Source organism: Ammospiza nelsoni, chromosome 7 (assembly GCF_027579445.1).
Source record: "Ammospiza nelsoni isolate bAmmNel1 chromosome 7, bAmmNel1.pri, whole genome shotgun sequence".
In the NCBI taxonomy this organism is placed as follows: domain Eukaryota; kingdom Metazoa; phylum Chordata; class Aves; order Passeriformes; family Passerellidae; genus Ammospiza; species Ammospiza nelsoni.
The window spans coordinates 22,944,988-22,961,202 of record NC_080639.1 but is presented as its reverse complement, the minus strand read 5'-3'; the positions used below and the strand labels follow the sequence as shown (position 1 = coordinate 22,961,202).

At 35.6% G+C, this 16,215-nt stretch overlaps 1 protein-coding gene across 2 annotated transcripts in view; it reads right to left on the bottom strand.

Annotated features, from left to right (window-relative positions):
* The window catches only part of KCNH7 (potassium voltage-gated channel subfamily H member 7), a 205,035-nt gene that overhangs the window by 33,299 nt on the left and 155,521 nt on the right, over positions 1 to 16,215 (bottom strand). The window contains exons 7-9 of one of the 2 annotated variants that reach the window (XM_059475767.1): positions 6,716 to 7,141; positions 1,798 to 2,197; positions 1,126 to 1,325 (exon numbers count right to left, since the gene is read on the bottom strand). In XM_059475767.1, coding sequence (XP_059331750.1) covers positions 1,126 to 1,325; positions 1,798 to 2,197; positions 6,716 to 7,141 — 1,026 coding nt within the window. Of the gene's footprint in view, positions 1 to 1,119; positions 1,326 to 1,797; positions 2,198 to 6,715; positions 7,142 to 16,215 lie in introns of those variants that run through there. The other variant, XM_059475768.1, reaches the window with a different exon arrangement.

The window sequence follows — 16,215 nt, the reverse complement described above, 5'->3', positions numbered from 1 at the left end:
AAGATTTTAATTGAGACCATTTTTTCTGTTTGCTGCATAAAAATGTTGTACTCTGACAGTCATTCAGAAATGTAGTTATAGATATCACATGAAAGCTGTTTGAATATGTCAAAATTTTGGAAGTTGATTTCTAGTTAAATTATTAAAAAGTGTGTAGATTTTCTTGTTTTTGACAGCTTTCTGGAGAGTTCTGCAGTTTCTAATCTACAGCTCTGAATACCTCTGGAAAGCATCCCTACAGAGACACAGATTCACAGTTCTTTAAGATGTATAATGCCCTCAGTGTCTTCAAACTGATGTTGACTTTTCAGAAAAAATGTTTCTATCTCCAGAAAATCAGAGAATGATATAAATGCTTACTTTTTGCTCACTAACAGATTGTTATTCCTTTTTAGCTAGCCATGTATTTATAGAAGGAGAGATTACAGGGGCTTTTTTTATCAAAACCAGAAAAAATGAGTGTTATTCCTTGTCAGAAATGAGTTTCTGTGGATGGCTAAATGGTTAGTAGTACTGTGTTGATTTTCTGTGCAGAATTACATGGCTGTGAATGCAAGCAAATTATTCAGACTATTGTGTGATTCAATTATATCTCTTTGAAAAGAGCAGCAAAACCTGCCTGCTCCTCTCTTCAACCTGTTCCCAATATACCTGTTCTAGATTACATGGAAAGATTTGGAAAAAGAATTGATCTCCACAGGTTTTATAGAACAGTAGCTCTGTAGACATCAACAGAACACAGGTTCTCTTGTTTGATACTGAAAGTGGAAAATCAGGGTGAAGAACAAACAAAATTCTGGAACACCTACATCTGAAAGAAGAAACCTATATTTTTTTTCCTGTTTAAGCTTACAGAAGTAGCCTACAGTTCTGAAGCTTTCCTATAGACAATGAGAATTCCGATTACTGATATACCTGGCAATGACCTAGGCAGTGAAATGTTTGTATGCCAAACATGCAGTGGCTTGATTGTAAACAACTGAGATATATATGCACCTTCTTAAGTTTGTACTTTTACAGCTTACAAAAAATACTAGAAAATACTAAAGACTTAAAGTGCCTTTCTAATTTCTCATGCATTTATCTATTGCTCAGCATCTCTGCCTGAAAAACAGAAGATCATACCATGTTCATGTCAATGCCATTGGTGTATGTCCACGCATGCTGGAAGTATTCCTCCAGGCGCTGCCGTAGAGGGTTTGGGATCTGATGGAAGCGGATGAACTCCTTCACTCGCAGCATCTGCATGTGGTACCGTGCAGTTCCCGAGTAGAGCCTTTGGATTATTGCGGATACGTTTCCAAAAATGCTAGCGTACATTAATGCTGGATTAAAGAGAAACAAAACTTACTTAAGTCATATCACTGGGCTTTGCAGATGAGTATGGCTAAGCAAAAGTTAAGAAAAAAGGGAAGAGTTAAAAAGGTATGCATCCATTTATGGGTTCAGTTTTAAATAGAAAAATAAAATATAATTATGATTATATAAATATGATGGGATAGAATTTCCTAAATCCGCTCCAAACTCACCTTCTTACCTTATACAGGATTTGCTTACAGACACTGATATACAACACAGATATTCTGACAGTTTGGATAACAGATTTTGAGTAGTTAAGCAACTTGATTACTTCCTGACTCTGGATGAGTCACAACATATTTTTGCATACAACATTCCTTTCCCTAGGAATTTGCCTTTCCGGCTGCATGCTTATAATCTTATTAGTTTAGAATGTTAAGCCATTTGCTCAAACACAGAGAGAAAAAAAAGATTAAAATCCATGATAAAATTACTTACAGCCAATCAACATGACACAGATGGAAAAGATTTTCTCTGAGTTGGTGTTTGGAGACACATTTCCAAATCCTACACTTGTCAGACTGCTGAAGGTAAAATAAAGTGCTGTAACATATTTGTCCTTGATAGATGGTCCAGAGCTTGCATCACTCTTATTGTAATGCTTTCCTAGTTGTTCTCCTAAAGAATCCAACCAACCAATCTTGTGAGCCAAGTAAGGTCTTTCTACATTTCCAATGGCATACCAAATGCAAGCAAGCCAGTGTGCAATTAGTGCAAATATGCACATGAGGAGCATCAGAACTGCAGCACCATATTCGGAGTATCTGTCCAGTTTCCGTGCTACCCTCACCAAACGCAGCAGTCTAGCTGTCTTCAGAAGGCCTATTAATGTAGTTGTCTGTAAAAATAAGATAGGAATTGATTTTCGCTGTTACCAAATTTATTCTCATGTATAGTAAGCATAAATAAACCACTACAAATTCCATTTTTTTGGGGAATCAACACAAAGAGTGGAAGAACACATTTCAATGTAAATTTAATTTCATTATCTTTAAGCTATCAATTTCATTATAAAACCAGGGAAAAAATATAAGAAATGTACATTTAAAATCAAGATATATTGAAGTTGTCATTATGTGCTAAATACCCTTTCATGTTGAATATTTTACTTGATCTGGACTCTTGAGTTGACCATAATGGATTCAATGATCCAACAGATTAATGATTTTTTAACATGATAAAGTGTGTAAATTATTAGAACTACTCATAATTATATGACTACATACGTAATAAGTCGACATAGGTAATAAGTATTCTTGAAGAAAGCTGTGTGACTGTATTTGATCCTGACTTAGAAACTCCTTTCAATGCCCTGACACACATAGTCTAGAAAAGTGAAGTATTAGGGCAGAAGTGTCTCAAAGAGTATATCTGCAAGATTCCTCCTGTTTGTAATGATAAAAGCATTCATACAGGTGAAGGAAGATAAAGCACTGTGAACAGAACATCATGTAAAAGTTCCTTCAGATTAATCTTTTTGCATCTTGTAGGTGTAGTGGCAAAAGCCAGTAATAAAAGTACTACACCATTATAAAAGTAAATTGGAGAACTTTAAAGAAGGAATGTGTTTCAAGATTTTTAGTGCAGTTATGTGCTATTATCCATTGCAGCCTCTTTGAGGCTTTGACCTTTTTATAGCAATGTAGAGGTGATTAATGTAAGTTTTCATATTTAAATTAGTAACTATGCTAATTCCTTGTAGAAGGAATGGGCAGCATTGTTAAGAGGAACAGCTGGATTAAAAAAAACCCCTCAGCTACCTTTTTTCCTTGAATTAAGTCTGAACATATATTAAACTATTCAGTAAATGCCAAGACTGCACACATTTTAATGTTTTGTGTGTTTGTTTGTTTGGTTTGTTTTCTTGTTTTAACATGCATGTATATTACATGACACTTAACAGGAAAAGTTTTCCAAGCCTCACAATCCACTTTGACAGTAATATGCATAACAACAAAGCTTTTTTTTTTGCAACAAGTACAAGACTAGTTTTTGTTTTATTAAATCCTTGCATTTACCATGTTTCTGAGTAAAACCCCAAAGCTCTTGGAACAAAACAAGCCTTTCCTGGCTGCATTTCTCAGTGGAAAACTCAATGAATTGTTCATATTTTCTGAGTAGATGAGCAAGAGGATAATGTATGGTAACATTCCTTAGTTCAGTTTAATACCCCAAATAATAACTTTACATAAAGAAGGTTAGTGACCTCAATAGTCTGAAAGACCACACCCTTCAAAATGTTATGCCTAGGCTGAGATTCAGAAACATGTAAATATTGTGATTAGGTTATTTTTTCTTTGTAGGTAGATGAGGTTTATATATTTATGATCCCTTAAGAAAAGCTAAGATTTGTTTTTAGTGGGGTGTTTGAAACATTCTATTACAGATGTAGTCATATCTCTATGTCATGCAAGATCACATATTCTTACAGTGCCTCTTAAATAGATCAGATGGTAGATTGTTAATCTACAATACGTCATCACTGTTCCACCACATTCTTAAGATAAAACTTGCTAATAATATTCATACTCAGTGTCAATCCTATACTTAGGTACATCAGTTTGAGCTCTGGAGTATGTGGAAGGTACATAACACAAGAAAACTTCATCTCTTCAAGGGTAAAATCAGCATGAATGAGAGTAGATATGCTTCAAGCATCAAAAAACTCATCCTCAGTTTTAATTTTCTTTAACACAGTGAAGAGGCTTTAACACTAAAAGAGAGCTGGCAGCAGAAGTGAAAAGCATAATCCACAAGTCTTCATGTGCCCAACATGCTGTCCACTTCTCAGCATAGATGTAGCCTTCCCATAGTAACAGTACATCCTCCATGTGTCACTTGGCCAGGGACAGAAGTTCTTGGTTTCAGAACTACATCTCATGGAACATCATTTTGTTGCTGTGCTGGAATACTTTGATCAGCACAATGCCCAAGGAGGCAGGGTGCCTACTCTGTCAGTTACCTTACTCCATCTGGTGCCAGCCATTAATATCTGCAAAGAACAACCTGATAGATGCTGCTCTCTTTTCTGGACTGCTTGCTTCTCTGTTTCCATCATACCTATCTGCTGGACTACAAGTTCAAGAGTGGTTGGATAATCACATTAGATTTTTTTTCTTTTCTCTTCTTTCCATCTACCCATTATTTTTATCTTCCCAAATATCAGGGAAGCCACCTAACTTTCATAACACACACACACAAAAAGACAGAATTACTTACTACCAATCATCATCATTTTGAGTCATTAAGCAGAAAAAAAAATTAAAATTACATTATTTCCCTATTTTAGAAATTGGAAAGTTAGCAGTCTAACTCTGTTGCTTCCTTATAGCTGAAAAAGTATGGCTCAAACAGAAGCATTTGGAGAGTGCTGTATGTGGTATTTGGATTATTATCTCCTGCCCTTTCAAGACTCCACTTGATATCAAGGTGTTTTAAAGCTGCATGAGCACACATGGAGCTCTCTTTAGAGCTTATGTTGTTTAACAAAAAGACCATTCAATACAATTTTTCACTAGGGATCTTCTTTGAAGAATCTCTAGATAACAAAAAAGAGCTATTTTACAAAAAAGATAGCTTTCATGACTTAAGAAATTCTATTAAATGAAAAATGCTCCATTCTGTCAATTTTACATTTGCCTCTTCTTGCTAAACTATGAAAAAGGGATCATTGATGAAATATTATAGTTAACAGTGTAGGAAGAAAAAGTGCAGTAAATAGCAGCTTAGAAAAGTGATTAACATGTTCAATACCATGAATGAGAGAGAGAAGCTATGATGGCATAGTGAATGGAACATAATCCATATAACATCATTGCTGCTTAGATAAACAAAGCCATTTTTTCCAGCTAGAGAAACTGGTCAATTACTAGATTTTGAGGAAATAAAGAATCAATTTACTTATATCTGCAATAGTGAAAAAGTCATTACATGGTCCAATAATTTCTGTTTCAATTTCCACATTTTAAAATTTGTCTACTCATCTGCAAGAATGCACTTGTTTGTTACTGTAATCTGCAATGTTATTTTATTTTAAAGTTGTCCCTTTAGCAGGACTTTAGCACCTGGCACTTTACTCTTAAAAGCACATGTACCAGGGGAGGTGGGGAAGAATGATGTTCAGGGGCACTCCTTCAATGAACTTTGGGATTGATCCCTGTTGTAACCCTTCATGTTACACACTTCTAATCATTGAAAATAATTTTTGGCAATGACAAGTGATCAATGATCAGAAAGGAATGCAGACCATGCCTGGAGGGCAAAGTTGTAGTCTGAGTTAGAAGTGATGCCATTATGAAAATGTTGGTCTTTCATGTATATGTGCTTTCGAAACCACAGAAAAAGTTACCAGCAGAAAGATGGACACCTATCACAGATAATGAATGCAAAAGGTGATCAAATTTTCTCTTAAATCTCTGAGCTTTTTAATCACCTGCTGGCTAAAAAAGTTCTCTTCTGGTAAGAGAACTATTAATATGTTCCCCCTGTCCTTTATATTACTCTCTGTCTTCTTATAGCTTTCCTTAGTAACATTTATTTTTAGTGCAAGGTTTAATCTCATGTTTCATTAGACTCCTCATTTACGTTTTGCTTAGTTTGCTGCTTTAAAAAAAAATTCTGCATTCTGTGCATCACAGAAAAGTCAAACCCAATTCTCTACTTTTCAGAGAAAATATTATGATTTTATCCCTTCTTAAATTAAATAAATTTTTTGGATGAGCTGGGTCAGGAATCCAGAATGTAGCATATATTTTATATACCTTTAGGCCAGTTTTGGATGCATATATTGAACAATTTTTTACTCTGTTGTGTAGATAGATCATGCACGTCATGCTTCTTTTGATAGTCCATATTCTTCATAAAATTGACATCAGCCAAATCTCTTTGATAACTACTATAGTTTATGCTACAACTAACCTGTTTTCTGCTAAGTAAACATCTGACCTAAATATTTTGAGCAGAGAAAAATTATTTTAATGATGCAATGCCAACACAGTACTTACATGCATCATGGAAAGTTTTTAAAAAGTAAGTGACAAATCAAAGCAGCAGTTCCTATAAAAAACCATTTGACCAAGTCCTTCACACAAAATATATTTATTATTTCTCAAGACAGTGTCAAATATGGTATAACTGAAAAATTCTAGCTGAATCATGCAATGTTTTCTCTTCTTAATGAAAGCTAACATTGTGCCTTATTCTACAAAGGAAGATTTAATTTTAGTTTAACTTTGAAAGATGGGATGGAAATACTAAGCAGCTATTAAATGACAAGCAAAAAATACTTTAGGATAGACAGAATATTATCGTGAAGTAATAAATTAAGATTTAAGATTTCTTATTCATTTAAGCTTACCTCTTCAGAGCCAGAGCCAAAAATCAGCAGGTCAAAAGGTATTGCAGCAACCATGTCAATTAGGAACCAGCCTTTGAAGTAGTGAATTGCTATTTTTGCTGGATCACTTACCACTTCTTCATTCTGGTTTACATATGTTGTTCTGAAGTTTATTAGAATGTCAATGATAAACATAATATCCACAATTAAGTCTACAACATTCAGTGGGCTGCAGGAATATCCACACTCTCTCCTTTTCCGATCCTCACTGTCGTTCAGAAGGAAGGCAGCAGAGTAGGGGGTGAATATGGCAGTGTATATGACCAGCAACAAAATGAGCCAGTCCCAGACGGCTTTGAAAGGACTGTAGTGCAATATAGTAAACTTGTTGATGCGAGGTGTCTGGAGTTTATATTCTGGTAGAACATCAGCCCCTAAGGAGAGAACCTAAAATAAGAAATATCCACATCAATAATCAGACAGTGTATCTACTCCCAGTAAACATAGCAAATACAGAACAAAAATTACTTCATTATAGTTTTGAGAATTAAGCCTCAATTATTTAATGTTTTGGCAAACTAGATTTCTGTGAAATTCACGGTGTCTGCCAGGTCCAATAAATTCATTGATGATTTTGCACAGTAGGTTGATTCTTGTCCCCTGTAGCAAACATTAAGAAGCATATCTTATATCCATAAAATCTGCATTATTAAGCATGTCATGAAATTCATTTATCCACCACATGATAACCTTGCCAGCCTTCTCAGGGCCAGTGAATGACTTTTCTTGCAGTGATGTAGTGTTTTTCTCCCAAAGCAAACCTATTATCATTGGCTTTCATTCCCTACAAAAGAGTTTACACTCATTAGAAAGAGCACACAACCAAAAATTAAAAAAAGTTAGTGTCCTTGACATCTATCTACACTTTGAGTTTTGTGGTGTTAGAAACCTTCATGCACAGAGAAATTACACTGAGGCTATAGTTCTAGTTCAGCTAAAGGTATGACAAAGGATACCACAGTATTGCCTTTTCCTTCACTTCTACTTTTGTCAATGCTTAAATCTTTTAAAAGTATGGATTTGTTATCTGCTGGTGTTATCTGAGTTGGATTGCAGTTTTATTTGGAAGGATTATTTGTAAGCACTGTTTAATTTGCTGGCTCTGGAAGCTGAAATGTTTGCTTTGTTGCAAAGAGCAAGCATTGTGTGAGCACCAGATAAAACAAATTTCCTTTGGCTGCTCTTTCAGTCTGATTGAATTCTGTCAGGAAGGAACAAAACCTTTAAGGATCAAAAGGTAAATTATATTTTGTCTCTATTCAGTGTTTGGGATTGTCAGCAATGATGCTAATTATTGCCTTCTGTGCTGCAAATGATCTCCAAATCCTACGGGACTCAGAACACCATTTCATTTTACACAGGCTGGTGAACAAACATCAGATGGTGACAACCTTCAGTTATTACTCAGTTGGGCAATATTCATTGTTCATGAAATCTCATACCCCTTTTCCACCAATTACTTCTGCTTAGTCCTTATTCTCCTGCTACTTAAAAACAATTCTATTTAAAAAATAGGTCACTTCAAAAGCTATTAAAATGAATAATTCTACTCAAATGAAATGGTGATTGGATGGGGATATACCTTTTCAGTGATATTGCCTGCTTTTATTTGCTTTCTTTTTACAGTTAGCATTCTGGGACTTGAGAATTCAGCTTGTTCAAGACTGAGGGAATCCGTGCTCCTTAAACATAATCTTAGAAAATTCTAAGGGTCAGCGCAGCATTTTCTGTCTAAAATTTCAACAGAAATAGTTGCATAAATCTTAGACCCTATCCTTAGTAATATAAGTGACACTAATCTTACCCAGTAAACTCTACTCTGAAAATATTGTGAGAACATGAGGGTTAATAACCACTCTTCTTTGGTCTCTTTCACTTGAAGAAAGAAGTGATAAAGTCATCCAAAAGAATATATGCTAGCTCCAAGCAGCCACCAAGCACTGAGCTGAGCACTCTGCTGAGGTAGAGGTTGTTCATCAATTTTTTGTATTGTAACTAAGACTTGCATTTAACTAATGGTGCTGGCTACTTTTTTATGCATTAAACACATTAGCTGACAGCAAGCTGAAGCATTGCTTAGTCTCTTAAGCAGTCTTAATATTTTTAGTCCCCTACCTGATGAGTTGACAAGGTTTTCTTAGTATTTGAGAACAGTGAGTATATGTGCCAAGTGAACTGCTATTTATAAAATTTATATCACTGTTCTGCTGGATTTTCAGACAATGAAGAAAATGGATTAGGCAACAAGGACAATAAAGCTTACTTCACATGTTTCTTTCTGTTGCTTGAAAATTCCAGACACTCTGCTTCACTTCAGAGCAACACAGATTGTAAACTGGACTAATTCCCCTGAAATCTGACTCCAAATCTAATTTTAGTTACATTTATTCCTAAATTGGTTTAAATTGATTTAGGCAAAACTGGAGTTTAAAAATCCAAACAATTGGACAAAATGAGGGAATAGCAGTATTCCCTCATTTCAGTGACAATTCAAGGCCAGGCTGGATGGGGCCTGAACAACCTGGAGTAGTGGAAGGTAGCCCTGCCCATGGCAGGGAGATTGGAATGAGATAATCTTTAAACTCTCTTCCAACCCACACCATTCTATCACTCAATGATTCTACTATTCACACTTTAGTTTCAAGACAGTCTGAGGGACCCATACTGCTATCACATGTATATTCATAAATTTTGTTCTGAGGCATTCTCATTCTAAATTTATTAAAGAATGCAAATGCACACAGTAAAAACCAAAGACCTAGAAACAAAGAAGCATAATAGCATATGAATAAATTATAGCAGAAATAATAAATGATTAATGTCACGATGAATTGTTAAATAAATATTTCTGTCAAACCATTGCATGGATTAACAGTATGGTTTCCTGGTTATTCTACCACTTGATGAGAGCAAGTCTAGGACAGGGCTGCATCCAGGCTCTTTAAGTGACTATAGAGCTAAGCAAAGCACATGAACATGGAAAAGAACCGGGAACCATTCCCAATGTATTCAAGAAGCACTGCACTCATCCCTCGAACATATTGCAAATGTATGGACCAAATGCAAAATGCAAGTTATTCAGAAAATATTGGACCTTTTTCACCTCTGCTAAGAAGTCACAATATTTTTTGTGCCGTGTATTTCCAAACAAACAGAAGATAGGTGTCTAACGTACACTCACAGAAAGAATATGTAACATGTTTACAATCTAGGTAACACCTTTCATCTAAAACAGAAGTACTGCACATCCAGAAAATTTGAACAAAGAACAATGTTTACAGGTGACAAAATATCAAAAAAGGTATCAGGGCTTGAGTGAAACTGAACAGATTTAAGGTAGATGGACACAGATATCTGTGTGAAAAGTAGATGTGAAAGTTTGATGGTTGCAATCATTAATAAATTAGATGGTACTTTGCTATGTCTCATGACCAAGTTTGCCTCATATGAAGTGTATGTATATTTAAATGGTGTAGTTATATTCAGTACTAAATACTGTTTTGTCACTGCTGCTTTTGCAACAGATGAATTAAAGTAAATCTTGTACTGACAAGGTTAGTCACGCATAGCACCTTTTATGTTAAGAGAATTTCATAAACATTTAATAAAGTTCAAACTATAAATATAGTCCCAAATTACTTTGGGAACTTTAAAATAAACATTTATCTCATCCGTAAAACATCTTGTGTAAAACTATGTACCTGTTCAAATACAATGTTGAAATATTTATTTCTAAGAAATACTATATGACATGAAAAAAATATTATTTTGCCAATGTGTTGCTGCACTCACTCCAGTAGTAGTCCAGTGCTAGGCACACAGCCCTGAGAACTGAGTGGATGATCACTCCTACATCCTTAAGCCAGGAAGGGTGTAGCAAATCTAGAAACACATCAGCACCTCATCTGCTGAGATACTTGAATAGCTACTATGGTTTAAGGAACTCATTGAATAAAGGATATTCAACACCAAAATATGAAATTACATGAAAATGTAAAGAAGAAGCTGAACCATGATAATTGTGTTGTAATCATTATCGTAGCTAGTGGAAAAAAATGAAGGAATTTGGAATATCTGCCTCTTTAGATCTAACCCAAATACACAATACAATGTCTTCCTTTTTAAAGGTAGTTTTGAACTAATTTTCAGATCTTTATCAACAAGATTAATAACAGTATTGAACATGAAAAACTTGGAAAGGAAAAGAAATGAGAAACATGAATCAGACTTGCAGGCAAAGGCCATATTCCTGTAATTGACGGTTTTTGTCCTGACCTTAAATCAGAATGATAGAGCACTCAGAATGAGGGAGTATTACTTCAGCTTTAAAATGGTTTTAACAGATTATATGGAAATTTCTTCTCTTGAAGCAACCTCTCCTGTCTCTCTTTTCTCCTGTGTATTAGTTCTATTGAAGCTGCCAAGCTATAACTAGCAAGTACTTTTCCTCTCTATTCATACCATTACCATGAGACATCTACAGACTCGACCTCCTAAGGAGATTTCTGAATCTAAAACCAGCTAAAAATAAATATTACACGAGTATTAATGAACAAATGGAATTTAAATTAACATTGACTTTCTGATAGTAGGCATTACCTAATTCCCCAAAAGACTTTAATGGGTTTTCATATTTCAGTCATCTTGATGATTGTCTTCCTTATGCAGACATGAACAATTAAGAAGATTACACCAGTACTGAAAGAAAGCTGAAGTGCTCTTAATTTGGTGCAAACACAGTATTACATAAGGCTTTCACATACCAGCTTTACAAGATATTTTTACATGTAAAAGGTATTTTTACATGTAAAAGATATTTTTACATGTCTTTCAAAGGACAGCTACCAAAGAACATCTCCTGAAATACTAATGGTAGGGAATGTTAATAATACTTGCCTTCTTGTCTTACTCTCTTTGTCTTTATTAAAGGTTTTAAAATCATGTAATGTGACTGTTTGTATATAATGCTGAATGCTAAAACACTCTCTGTCAGACAGTTTGTGGTAAAGTAATGAGGTCTTATACAGAAGGTTTTATTTTTTCTTCCACTACATCCTCAAATTCACCAAATGTAATTTTAGATAGATATTGAAACAGAACTTCTGCTAGTAGTGGTGGAACCTGAAAATTTAAAGATTATCTGAGTGTATTTTAATTTTTTTTGTTCTAGATATCCATCTGTCACATAGAAGCTTGTTTGAGGGAAATGGGACTTCCTCGGTGTGCCAAGTGCCTTGCTGAGGCCATGAAGGGCTGAATTTTCATGAAGTTATCAAATAATTATATATCTTATTCAGTTAAACATATTTACATACACAGCAAGGCAAAATCTTCAAATGGTTAAAGAAACATGCATGTCTCATGATCACAACAGTAGAACAGCCTTTTTCTCCTGTTTGTTAAGTAAAATTGTTTGGGTTTCAGGGAAATAATATATATTGACTTACAAGACTCTTTCACCAAAATTGAATACATGTAATATCTCTAACCTATAATTTATTTTTATTAAGCTAGATATTAAAAGAGAGTAGGTATTTTTATAGTTAATTTTCCATGAAAATTTTAAGAAATGGTATGTAATCTTAAACCTCAGGGGCCTCTTCCTGCCAGTCAGTATATAATTACTTTGACATTGGTCAGAGCAACACTTAGAAGCACATAGATTTACTAAGAGCACTTTACTGCTCTTTAAAACTGAAATTAGGGATATACAGATTATTAAAGAAGATATTTACAAAGAAGATATTGACATTTTTAAGCAAAAGTTAATGACAGAATATGTATTAAAAGTTGCATAACCCTCTTATTTAAAATTCACTATGAGATAATATTTCAGAAGACAGAAAATGCTATCCTTCAACATTCTAGTGAGTTTGTGAGTTATTCAGTGCTCTTCTGGCAACACTAAGCTGCTGACAAGCATCTATATGTCTGAAAAAAAATATCAAGGGTCAAATTTCTTATAAGGGCTTAAATTATTGTGTGGTTTTTAGCAATCAAGAATATATTTTCTAGCATCTGTTCATAGTGTGACAAGAAAAGAAGCAGATTTTGAGATTTTGTGCTTGTTGATGTTATCTCATCCTTACAATAGTTATGAAAAAAGCATTTTTCATTATTATACATTTTGACTGGTTTGCTGGCTGTCAAATACTTTGATTGGATAAAGAAAAGAATAAAAGCTATAAGAATTTCTGAAGTGCATGGAGAGATAATGAAGTAACTGCATTCCTTGTTTGGTTCTATGATTACAGTACTTACTGACATAACTGTCAGGAGTACAGGAGAAAGGAAGAAAAGATCCTTATGTATATCTTCGTATTTAAGTTTAACTTTCAGTTTCTTGGTAAATATTTTTCCCATAATATGCAAAAAAGAGCAAACTTTAGAGTCTAGAAAATCTGCATTTTGTAATTAGACCCCATAGTGTTTAAAAATATATGAACTGCAATAGAAACTGTTCTGGTGGGGAGAAAACCTTACTTTAAAAATTGCCATCTTCCCTGTGGCTCTCCTTGTTTGTGCCTAATGAGCACATCCCAGCCTTGTTCACTTAAAGGAGATATTTAGTCTTAGCATTCTGACCAGGTCGCCCAAGTACTGCTCTCAGCACTACTTTTAGGAAAGTTAAGTGCATTACCCAAACTTCTATACAATTTGGCCATCAATATTTTAACCAAAAAGCCATTTGGCAAGGCTAGATGGAGCCGATTGCATACATAGATACAGAAAATCTAATGAAACAAATTACATTTCATTAGTAAAACCAACCCATATAAGCATGATCCAGATTTTTAGGGCCACCCATTCAATTAATGCTGGTTAGGCATAGAAAAAGGGTGGATTTGTGACGATGGAGAAGTGAGCAGACAAACTTGCCTTTGCTCAACCGGTAGCTGGATCTTATACTTTTGCATTGTAAATCTTTTATTGTTTTACAATGCAAGAACTTATTTTAGTTTTGAAGAATTGTGGCAAGACATGGTATGATCTTCATGGTGATTCTTCACTAAATACTCTGATATTCCAACAGAATCAATAACAAAACAAAAATAGCACAGAACCAGTGAGAAAAAGTAAGTCCTTGAGAAGCTCTACCTTGCCCGTGCTATGCTAAATGAAGCTCATGTTTTGGAGAGAACAAGAGGTTTTATTTATGGATTTAACCAGTGTCCTGATTCTGGCTACGGGAGAGTTAATTTTTGTTCTTAGTAGCTGACACACTGCTCTGTTTTGGATTTGGTATAGGAATAATGTTGAAAACACATTGATGCCTTGGCTGCTAAGTGATGTTTACCCTAAGTCATGGACTTTTCAGTTTCCCAGGCTCTCTCAGTGAGCAGGTGCACAAAAAGCTGGGAGGAAGCATGGGCAGTACAGCCAACCTGATCAGGCCAATGCATTGTCCACAGCATAGAATGTCATGGCCAGACTAAAAACTGAGGGGGATCACCAGAAGACAGACCTATCATGGCTTGGGAATGGGTTTGGCATCAGTCAGAAGGCTGGGAGCACTGTACTGTGTAACTTGTTTTTCTTGGGTCTTCCCCTGTGTCTCTGTCTCTCCTGTTTAGTCTTCCCCTCTCCTTTTGTTTACACATCAGTACTAGTGTCTCTCCTGACTTTCTCCTCCATCCCACTGAGGGTGCAGGAGCAGCCGGAGCAGCTGCTGTATGATAGTTTGTGGCCAGCTGGGGTTAAACTGTGACAACCAGGGAGATACAAGAATCTTCTTGGTGCTACTGCAGGCGCTGAAAGCTCAATCCAGTGGGGAAAAAAAGCCTAGAATAGAAGCCTGTAAGCCTTAATGCTCATTGTTTTCTAGATATATTGACAAATTTATCACACAGTGAAAACTGCAGTTTCCTTTCCTTACTGGATATTGTGGGTGTAAAGAAGTGAGAAAACAGACAGCACAATATATCTGCAAATAACTATCCTAGACAAAACTTATTTTTCAAGCTTTTTTTTTTTAAATCTGTAAGGAGGCTAGAGTCTGCATCCTAACCTAACAAAATTTGTCAAAATAAATTAGCTGGCCTCTAACAAGTTCTGCAGAATAGCCATGAGCCACAGGCTGTGATTTTTTTCTCAATTCCAAACTCAGCAACTAACAACATCAGAGACTAAGATGTAGCAAAATGTGTTATTCTCCTTTGGTTATAGTCTTCCATTTGTAACTCATCTACAAACCCAGTGAAATGAAACTTCCTTGAACAGAACAAATTGGTACAAATATGAGCCCATATCATTCAGAAGTTATTTGGCTTCAAAAGAAAGGTTTCTTCATAATTGATAGAATTAATTTAGAAAGTAGAACATTTTCAAAGATGGATACTTAGAATAGAAAAAAAATGCAAAGCTGTGAAATGAAGAACTTTTCTTCCCATTTAATAAATGTTTCTCATTTATTAGCAGTAGTATACTCCTAATACGAGCTGAACATATCATTTCACACCAGCTTCCAAGATATTGAGTAGTTACTGGAATTTCCATATTTAAAAAGATGCTACCTTAATGTAAAACTGGCAATTCTTTTAGTAAAAAAAGAAATTTTTATGCTTGTAAATAAACCTAAAGTATCTTAAGGACGATTTTACCATGTGCTACAATGCAAAATTTATTCAATTGTCAAAGAAAACTAGACTTACCTAAGGTAAATAAAATATCAAGAAGAAACTCTGTGTTTTCTACGTATCAATATCAGGTAAATATTCATATAATTTCAATACTTTATTTCAGATAGATTTTTATTTTATAGTATAGTTTTACACTTTCAATGGTGTTGGAGATAGAATGTTATAATTTATGGCTTAAACATCTTCCTTAAGGACTTTTGCCTATTATAGTAGAACTGTACTAGCAAAGCTGCAGAGAAGACCACCATGCCCTGAACAGGCCTTCTGACTGAGGCCCAGAACTACTCCTTGATGAAGTCAGTGACTCAGGCCTGGGCTAGAAGAATGCATTCACAGCTGGATCATCCTTAGCACCTTCAGGGTGGAGACCACAGCCTCAGGGCTATCAGCTGCCAGGCTTGAACAGACCCTCGAACCGAAGGGTGGGGGGAAAGAGGCGTTGGGTGTGTAGTGAAAAAGCCTCTGGTCAGAGGCGGTGAACACCCATCCTCCCCTGTGCAGAGCTCAGATGTGGGGCCGCTTCACCCAGGGAAGGACAGCAGAAGGGTGTCATGGCCCATCGAAGCCTCCTCCAAAGAGGTCCCCAGACTGCATCAGAGCACTGCAACATGATACAACATATCCAAAGTGCTGCAAGGGACTGTGTCAAACTGGTCCCCTTGGGCGTTCCCACCTGGTCTAACATACATCAATCCTCTGCATTCTGTACTTTTTGGTGCAGTGCTGCAGGGCACGGAGAGGGGAGACTCTCACTGCCAAGAAGACCAGATGGAGGGGAACAATGAGACACAGTTGGGACCCCAGGAAGGGTGATATGTTTCA